This window comes from Ctenocephalides felis, unplaced genomic scaffold (assembly GCF_003426905.1).
Source record: "Ctenocephalides felis isolate EL2017-DRISC unplaced genomic scaffold, ASM342690v1 CF-g0.4_SCAFFOLD_01170, whole genome shotgun sequence".
Taxonomy (NCBI): domain Eukaryota; kingdom Metazoa; phylum Arthropoda; class Insecta; order Siphonaptera; family Pulicidae; genus Ctenocephalides; species Ctenocephalides felis.
Genome location: NW_020537324.1, coordinates 4017958 through 4028623, shown reverse-complemented (window position 1 = coordinate 4028623; position 10666 = coordinate 4017958). Strand labels below are relative to the sequence as shown.

The following is a 10666-nucleotide window of genomic DNA, read 5'->3' as shown; positions in this document are numbered from 1 at the left end:
TCAGTAAACTTTCCAAGTATTCGCTCAGGCGTATTTTAGTAACTTTTTGTACATAAATTCAGTACAAAACTGTCCTGTTTTTTTTTTAATTTCAATACCAGTTTTGTAACATTTGAAAAATAATTTTTCTCATCATAAGGATTCTAAAATTGAATCAATCGTTTGGTGCAACTTATAAAACTAAACGCATCAAACTACATAGAATTGGTTGGTTGGAATCACCAAAAAATATCAAAATAATTTTGCTTATTTACTATATGTTTTTTATATACATATTTAAATTTTGGCTTTATTCAACTGGCATTAATTTGTTGAATGGGATTCTCAAGAACATTTCGTTGACAAAGTTTGTCATGATTTGGTCTCCGTGTTCTTCTGCGTATGGTAAAAGTGCCTGGAAGGCAGGTTGCCAGTATTGGTTCATGAAGGCAACGGCTGCGTTATCTGAAAATTAATAATAAAATGAAATAGTAATAATAAAAGACATAATAGTCTTATGCTTATACATAACACATTTTCTAAATTAAAAAAAAGATTGTTGCTGTTGAATCCAAGATTGTTTTTAATGGGCAGTATTTGTCAGAAAGGGTTTTGAACAGTTGATTTCTAAGAGCTGATACGACACTATGTTAAGTGAAGTTTTCTTAGTTTACGGCTTGAATTATATTTAGTTCATGTTGAAACTAAGTCCTCATGGCCAAAATCGTTTCAATCTTCTGATCCAAAACGATTGGGTGATGACCTATTTTTGGATTCGCATATGAATCCAGTTGGTTTTTGTATTTTTCAACAACTTCTGGGTTAACAGCATTTATTCTGAGACTATTTTCTCATCTTGAATTTTTTTCTTGAACTATTTCTCTGAGACTATTGATTTGCCAAAATGATATTCGTCAAAACATACATTACTTAAAAAATTTATGTCTAATGTTTTGATCATAGAAGTCATTACCGGCTTCTTTTATTGAATTGCATCTTTTACCAATTTATTATCTATTTGTTTTGTTTTTTGATACGATTAACTACTGTATACTTACTGAGTCCTTCATCGGGTATAAGCCCACTTGCATAGATTTTCATATCACCAACTTTTGGGCTGACACGGAAGTGTTTGATGCGCATGTAAGTCTCTCCATCGCGTTCTTCAGTTGCTCCTTCGATTTTCCAAGTGACTGTCACATCATCTGAAGACCAAAACAAATATATTTAATAAACTCTCACATATTTTAAATATCTAAAAGTATTAATATTTTACATTTATAAATATCTACTTACACATGGTGACGTTGAAAATTCCACGGCTCTTGATTTGGTAATCTCCAAAGCTGCTGTCGCCCTTGTAGGATCCTTCGCTGAGAACTTTTGGGAAGTACACTTCGGCGTTTATGAGCAGGGAATTGTCGGTCACTTCAGATCTAGAGTAAAATAAATAGATTGAACAAATATCCATAAAATTTATCTTATATACCATCATACTTGGACGTCCAATCAATGGATTGGGATTTGATTTGAACATTCTAAGCACACCCAAAAATTTGCTGATTACAGACATTAGAGAAAAAAATTGATCTAATTTCTCAAACCGTGAAGTTACACTTGAAAATCATTTTCAGTAAAATCATTTTATAAACAAAAACATCTAATCCACATAAATTTATTATTTACCATAATTTTTTTATTACAGAGTCCTTTACTCACTTGACATCCTTGACGACCATATTGCTCAATCCGTGAACTTTGAAGTCCTTTGCTACCAATTTGCTGCGCATAAGTCCGGCGTCAACTCCGGTTTTGAATTCAGAGAGTTCCATAGGGTCAATTGGCCTAAGTCCCAGGAGTTCGTGTCCTGATCGGAGTTGAGGCACCGCGGCCGCAATCGACTGCTTCAGGCAGGTGTCGAGCTCGGCCGAATTGCGGGGGCAGGTGGTCAGATAACTTGCTGCAAAGGTAAGAAGAACATTAATAAAAAATAATTGAATTATTAGGAAAATTAATTGATAAGAATTATTTGATGATTAACACTGTTCTTCTAATTTAAAAATATGTTTAATTTATAAAATGCCATGTTTAGACAAAGCTTTCAACTCTCGTCTCGTTTTTCAGTACTCTATTAATTTAGTAGAGTTTATGAATAACAAAGAGCCAAACTTTATTTTTATTATTACCATTAGTTGATTGTATGCACCAGTTTTTTTTATAAAAGTATGAAAATGATTTGTAATATCAAATCTTTATTTTAATCTCACAATTTTACATAATTTGTTCTCATAATGCAACACGATACCTCTTAATAAAATCATGTACACTTTTGCTCACTAACCGTTTAATTTACGCATTCATTATAAACACGAGAGTAAAAGTAAATCGTTAGGTTGTTAATGTTTTTGTATAATCATAAATATGTATAATGTATACATACATGTATATATTTATATATAAAAGAAATTTCTATTCTGCAACGAACTTTACGAGCGGATATACTTATTACTCATGTATAGAAAATTAAACATTTCCGATAGAAAATGGTAAACTTTCCAACTGAAGTTTGTTGATCTTATTATATTTTTATATTAATCGGTATATTATATTTCATTTGTGTAATAAATGATAGAAATATCTTGAAGAACCCACAGCAATTCTTCATATGTTCTCTATATTTTTTTTTAACGTAAATTGCTTGTTGAATGCATCTAAACAAATATAGAGATCATATATAGAAACTGTTCGTTTCAGTAGTTCTATTTTTTATTACAATTTTACTTACTGCAATTTTTTATTGCAAAAATTTAATTTAAATCTTAAGTAATATCAATTGCTTAAAAATATTGGTATATTTAAACAACAAACTTTCTGAAATTAAAGTTCTCTAAAAATTAAAATCTAAACAAATTTTATTAATTATATTTTTCAAGCAATTTTTTACTGCACTGTTGTATTTTTCTGATTGTCAAAAATAAATAAATAAAAAAAAATTCAACTGCAAATTTTTTTTGTATCGGCTTGCATTTGTATAATTTAATTTTAGATCGATTAAAAATATATTAAAGCTCTTAGAAATTACACTCGTACGCAATGAACAAAAAATCTATTATTTAATGTTTTCTTATTCTAATAGCAAGTTTCATATAAAGAATGTTTTTTTAATCTACAGTTATATTTATTAAGTAATATTTCATTTTTCCATAAAAGTTCCATGTGCTCGGGTCATAAATTTCTTTTTACTGGATTCCCACTTTCACTAAATTTAATTTAGAATCATATTACATTTCATATGTAATTTTTCTACTTACGTAATTCAATTTCAATTACTTCGATTTCTTCTGCCAATCCAAGAGCCAAAACTGCAGTGAAAAAAATTGCTAGACGATTCATTTTGTATCTGAAAATAATAAAAGATAATATAATTTATTAATAGAACAAAATTATAATAGTTATATAAAAGCATACTTATATTGTGGCTATTTAAAATTAGTTGTTTGTAATTTCTTAATTTTTTAAATTCAATCCGATAGAAAAAATTAGGTACTTGTAATTTTTTATATTTTACAATTCAATCTGTAGCTTAAGTAGTATAGATCTTTGTTCTATATAGGTTTATATATTGTGAAAATATTAGAAATTAAATTTTTTTTACATATTACTACAATTTTAATTTCAAATTACTAAAATTATCTAAATTGCGTCAATGCACAATTATTTTAAGACTATACCTGGATCACGCAAGAAGACTTTGTTGGGAAACTTTTACATTATTTTCCGGCAAAACAATATAATTATTGTCATTATTTATATTGCATAAGTATCCAAGTGTTTTTTTAAAAAAAGTTTTGGTAATAAAATTAGATAATTCAAAATTAGATTATTTGTTTTTGTTCTCGATATTTGCAACCTGCATATTCAGAAAACTTTCTAAATACTAGGCGAACAGGATGGCGGTTTTAGATTATGCAATCTTATAATTGTCGACGATAGTTAAAATATAAAAATGATAAAATAAAATGCTCATTTGTTAAAAAATATAGTAATTCAATATATCATAACACAAATTATTTAAAAAAATCTTTTGTGAATGTAAATTTAAATGTAGAGATCCAGAGCGTCTGCAAAAAATTTCTTGTACAAAGTTTGTTATATAAAATATGAAGCTGTTTCATATATTTTCGATCATTGATTTTTTTTAAATTAATAAATAAGATAAAACTAGTTTTATATATATTCGTCGCTAGAATAAAACGACAATAAATTTAAAAATTCAAAAACGTCTTCATTCGAAGGTCTTTTATAAATGACGCTCTTTGTCGGTTTATATATAAATTATCATAAAATATAACTCATTTTCTAAAAGCTATTGAAAAACTTGTTTTGATGATCTTCATGAAAAACTAGTTAATTAGTTTAGCTGTTAGGCCTTGGTTGATTTAAATACGCACATTTTAATATGATCTATGCAAGATCTCAGAAATTATACATAAATATATAAATATATAATAAATCAAGTTTTATAATGATGTTTTCTAAATTATAGTTCATTCATATTTTTTCATTATTTATATATAAATGAAATTTTTGCAAAGAATTCTTGTAGTCAACAATGTCTGGAATATAATATATTTTGTGTCTTTGATTTCTCAGAGAGCCACAAGGGATTATTTTAATTATTTTTCATCAATATATCTATCATGTACAAAATTTAACTACTTTGTTCTGTAAAGAGACGACAAAAATGATAAAGATTTTTTTAGTATTTTAAAGATGTTTATCGATGTCCTTACTAAATTATACGTCATTTATCTTGAATACAAGATGACATTGACAAACCGAGAAATATATTTAAATTCAATATCGGTAGTTAATAAAAAAAATATATAAATTCTTCACTGTCTGGCAAATGGCAAATTATTTTTGCCACGGTTATCTTATATCAAAGAATTATGTAATAATCGATTTGTACATGCGCAATTAGCTGCACCTGCAATCGATTGCGGAAATGCATTTTCTAATTTATCCATATTTCTAAATTCTACTGCGATTGGAATTACTAATGATAAAATATCCTTGAAGCTATTTCTGTAAACTCAAACCATATTTAAATTCGAACTACATAGAAACTTTTAGTTTAAAAGATAGGTAGATGGTAGACAGGACAACAGGTAACCTGATAAACAGGTTGACAGGTAAATTGGTAGGCAGGTAAAATGGTGGATTGATAAACAGGTTGATAGGTAAACTGGTAGACAGGTACATTGGTTGACAGGTTAATTGGTAGACGGGTCAATTGATAGGCAAGTTATAATGGACAATTGTTGATCAGGAAAATTGGTGGACTACAATAAATTGGTAGTCTGATGTCTACCAATGGTAGCCTTAAGTCACTTATATGTCTTTTCAATTATAATTAGCCAGCCTATTTTTTATAATTTAGTCATATTGAATCTTGTTCTAGTTTCAAATTGTAGAGTCATTGAGGGACTGTTCCCTATTTCCAAAATTATTATGAAATCTTAACATATATAAATATGTATATAATTTTTATAAAACATAAAAAAATTTCAGCTGAACACCAAACAAAAATTAGAATTTTTAACTTTCTTCGTGAAAACGATTGAAATTCTTAATTTCTTATAAAATAATGTGATAAGGACTTAAAATTATAAAGTTATATATATACTTAACTTATAACGTTAACTTATATATAGGCTGAATATTTGAAAGTTGATTCCTGCTTCTCAAAAATTAGATATATGTATCTCATATATAATTTCAAAACAAATAAAAAATAAATTACACTAAATTATATGCTTTAAATTTGACTTCAATAAAATTATTGACTAATACAATTATTACTTTTATAGAAATATGACTATTAAAATTAATTTAAAAGTTATAAAAAAGCTTTAATTTAAATTTGAAAGCTCAAAAATATTTTTTTAAAGTTTGATAAAAATAAATTGTTTTGGATAAAAAATATTGTAACGAGGTACAGGTAGACATAAATAAATGTTAAAATGTTAAAATTGTTTGAAATTTATCTGAAACTAATATATCATTTATTTAAATATGAATTGCTTTGGAGGGTACGTGAGACAATACTAGGCAAAGAAAAGTTTGTTGAAAGCTGAGTAAACCAGGATACGGAAATAAAACTAATATTAATGAAAAATCAATATGATAACATTTCAATAAAAAGTATATTAAATGTCGTATTATAGGATATAATTAAAATACAAAATCATAAGTAGCTATAAACGCTTTAAAGAGACCAATAAAAAATAGATTACATTAAATTTTACCTTTAAGTTCTACGCCAGGTGTGTCCTAAGCCCAAGATGTTGTTTATTATTTACACTTTGAATTATCAGATCTTAATAATGTTTACCTGCGTGAGTGTGTCAGACTTTATATAAACACAAACAAGTAGAAGAAGTAGAAGGGGCCCTCGTTTATGCGAAAATTGCTCAACCACAACCTGTTCTGATTCGATATATCACTCTTGGGAGACGGCCCTGGCGGCCAAAAGCAGGGCTATGGACACGTGTAATATACTCTTGTTTGTTATAATATTTTCCGTACTATTTATTATTACAAATACTTAACTATTCATATCAAATTATTTCTGCGTTTACCATTAAACTATTTTCTACACAATAGAGACGAATATATAATAGAGACGAAGTTCAAGCTTTATTTTTACATCTATTGATGCTAAAAATGTATAATTTTATATACATATCTCTTTCTATTATATTGTGGCCCGATCTTTCAAGCAATTGTTTACCTTTGCACAAATTAATTAACACTAGGCTAAAGTTTTAATTTCAATGGTACGCATCAGTGTATAATTAAACTTGTTTGCTAAAAATTTAATAAAATATCAGAATTATTTTTTTTGATATGAAGATTATTCAAATCTTATGCAGAGTTGTTCATAAAATTAAAAGTGGTGTATAAGGAACTAATTAAATTAAAGAGGATGCCGCACACATGCAGACATAAATTTTTATATGTTAGTGTATATATAAATAACTATATACTTTTAAATAATTATTAAGTAGTTTACGAAGCAAATTATTATTAGACTTATTCAGTATATTTATAAACTTCTAATTGACATTAATAATTACACACTCTATTTATGCAAAGTATAAATTCAAAGTTTTTATTAAGACGTAGGTTGATGTTGAAATCATAAATATTCAATTTACATTAATAAAAGTCTCTAGAGCGAAACATAAATAAATAATCAAATATCAATTATTTTATATCATAAAATATTTGTGTACATAACTAATTTATTAGTTGCTACTGGGTGTAAAGACTAATAAAACCAGTTGAGGTAGAGTCCCTAAGCTGTGCATTTGGCCTGCGCCAATGGATTATTTCAGGTTGCGGTGCGGAATGGTTTAGATTCCTGGGAAACCCATAAAGGGCTTAAACAAAAAATGCGGAGAATCTTACGTTAAAAGCAATGAAAATAATTTACTATTTATTAAAATGCTCTTAATTATTTTTTTATTCGTAATTAATGCAAATTATAAATTTTTTTATTTTTGCTTTTTATCACATATTTATCATAAACTAAATAAAATAGAAAATACATTTTCATTTTTTTAATTTTTAATTAATCATATTATACATACATTTTAAATATAGCTAATATTATATATTACAATAATAAATTCATAAAATTAAATTTGTAAATTTTGAAGACATTTATAAAACCAAAACATTTATTTCAATTTAATACTTGAACATAATTTTTAAAATTGAATAAGTTATAAAGTAAATTAAGATAAGATAATAAGTATAGAGTTTCGTGATTAAGTATAACAGTTTTTATATATTTATATAATAATTTTATCGAGATATAAATTGATAAAGGATTTTTCTTTGGATCATAAATACTATGGAGTAAGCATTGAGTTAAATTTCAAATAGTTTTGTTATTTACAATATTTTGAAGTTGATTTAACCAAAAATTTCTCTATTACCATACTCAATGATTTTTACACGTATATAACAAAATAAATATAAATACAAAATTTATATTAAATTGTTAACATTAACATATACTTATATTAACATCTGTAAAAATTTATATACTCATAATATATTAACCACTATTCTAACATATTATATCATGTTCTAATACTATCATTACAATCACATATTTGTTTCTAAGCATTCAGTTTGCACTATCAGTTTTTTATTTAGGATTCTGGGAACAGACGTCGGAAGGTTATTTTTTCAAAACGTAGTTCATTCCTGTTTTGATTGGGGGTCCCCGAGGGTGCTCAATATGGGAGCGCCTCTTTGTATAAGGAGCGCCAGTTTTGATTCATGGTCACTAGGAAAGCGTCATCTGGAAAAGAAATATAATTGTAGTAAAATAATTAAACCTAATAGTTGAATTTAGAACGTGTAATAATTTTTTTTATCATAAATTTTTCGAATATTTGGGAATGCAGTAATTTTATTAATAAAAACTAATTTAAATGATTCTACTGCATATATAAAAATGTTTTGCTTCTGCATCTAAGAATTTTAAAGCGTTTACGATTATTAAAAATCAGTGGTTCCGTTCTTTATTATAATTAATAACTAATTTATTTATTTGCATTATTCAATTTTAAATTCTTCATAATTTGTTTAGAGAAAAATCAATAACAAAATTCACAATATAAGCATACTTGAAGCAAATCAATTTTAACTTTAGCTTGTTCTGTCTAGTTTTTGCTTATATTGCATTACTTTAAAGTTGAAACAATACACTAATTCAATTACACCATATTAATTATTTAGTGATTTCAAGTTTCTCTTAAACATAATTTTTTTATTCGAGTTAAAAACAGTAAAAACAATGAAAGAACGCCATGATGTTTTGCTTGGTAAATTTGGGTTCCGCATTAGCTACCGGCATTTCTGTCAGAACTAACAATCGGTTTGCATTTTCACTTTCGAATATATATTATTATACAATCATAACATTTATCTAATTTGCTGTAATTCATATGTATAGCGATGTACAATTTTTTAACGTTTTTTTGTTGAACTGCAATCAGAACCAGGAACTATAATTTAGGGACGATGCTAGTTCTAGGATTAAACCTTGGGTTGCTATCATTTTAGTTTTTGATACTAAAAATAATATTGGTATTTTTTATTAATTAAGATAATAATAATTTTACTTTAGTATGCAGGTTCTTCATTTTTATCTTGTTTTTAATTCTTGAGAAATTTTATGTTCTTATACTATAGTACTGATGGTTGACTTATCAGGAAGTTCGATATTCCTACTACGTTTATCCCAAATTGACAAACAAATTAAAATAAATCTCTTACACGAACTTTAAATTAATAGGAACATTCTAAAATTAATATAAATGAATAATTAACTCCAATTTTTTAACTCCAGTATGTAGATTCACCATTTTCACACTATTGACTTTCTTTTAGAAATAAGTGAAAATTTTGTAAGTTATCAAAAATAAGCAAGTTCTCTAATTATACTTACTGACTGCTTTATCAGGGAAAATATTTGTGGCATAAATATTAACATTTGAAGGAACTGGCGACATATCAGCTTCCTTAATAACCATATACTTTTCACCATCACGTTCTTCAAGTTCACCTTTTACGGCCCAAGTTGTACTTACACCCTCTAAAAAAATCAAAGAAATTAAAAATATTTATATAAAGAACAAATAGGTCTGGAAATAAACTTAAACTTTTTACAGTACTTTTCTTATTATCACATTACTGTCAAGATCTTGTCAGAATTGTTTTCCAGTCAAAATTGAAAACATTATTATAAAAATAGATTTATAAATGACTGACAAGTCTCGTGTCACTATAATCGACCTTTAAGATTAATCACGTAATAAAAGCAACATAAATAATTTAATTTATTATAATGTTATTGTTATAACGTGGCGAGTTTAATAGTAATTGTATATAATTAGATGTATCATGGGAAGCAAATTGGATAATAGACTTAATAGAGATGGTAAGAAAAATTTATGGGAATTTGGTATTTGATCCACAAGATGATGATTTTATATGTTTTGCCACTATGGCAAAAAATAGTATCATTGTTATATAGAATTTATTTTTTTTTTTACCCATGCTGATGTTGAAGAATCCTTTCGTGTGTATTTGGAACAGGTTGACGCCTCCATCAAATTTATAATTTCCTTCGAAAATCAAATTGTCGAACATCAGGTCAATTTCCATTTCTAAACTGTCATCGGTCACAGTTGCTCTAGATAAAATAAAAAAAATATCAGTATCAATATCAATAAAGTATTATACAAAAATATTTTAGGAGGTAAGTTTTAGTAAAAGTTAATATATCAAATGACTTGATAAACTTTACCACAACAGAAATAAATTTTGTTCATGAAAGTTACACTATTTTCAATTTAAATTTTTTATATTGATATTGCACATATCGTCAGAAAAATGTAATAAAGTACATCTGATACTCATTGGAAAACTTTGTCTAGAGAAGATTTTGCTACTAAGCAAGAAATCTCTATCCTTTTACCAAATTCTCCAATTACCACCTTCCTCTTATTACCTGACTTCTTTGATTTCGCCAATTGCTGCTCCCGAAGACTTTGTTGTCTTTTCCCTGTACATTGCCCTTGATGTTGCCGATGTTGTGGTT

General features: G+C 26.7%; 2 protein-coding genes across 2 annotated transcripts; both read right to left on the bottom strand.

Moving 5' to 3' along the window:
* Positions 1-213: 213 nt before the first annotated feature.
* On the bottom strand, positions 214-6362 carry LOC113368282. The gene is made up of 6 exons (XM_026609828.1): positions 6291-6362; positions 3291-3379; positions 1699-1939; positions 1276-1415; positions 1038-1184; positions 214-444 (listed from the first exon to the last, which is right to left on the bottom strand). The coding sequence occupies exons 2-6, from the start codon at positions 3370-3372 to the stop codon at positions 290-292; spliced, it is 765 nt and encodes a 254-aa protein (XP_026465613.1). The 5' UTR covers positions 3373-3379; positions 6291-6362; the 3' UTR covers positions 214-289.
* Positions 6363-8291: 1929 nt separating this feature from the next.
* LOC113366024 lies at positions 8292-10638 on the bottom strand. The gene is made up of 4 exons (XM_026607572.1): positions 10577-10638; positions 10119-10258; positions 9512-9658; positions 8292-8359 (listed from the first exon to the last, which is right to left on the bottom strand). Exons 1-4 carry the CDS (start codon positions 10636-10638, stop codon positions 8292-8294), a joined length of 417 nt encoding a protein of 138 aa, XP_026463357.1.
* Positions 10639-10666: the final 28 nt, after the last annotated feature.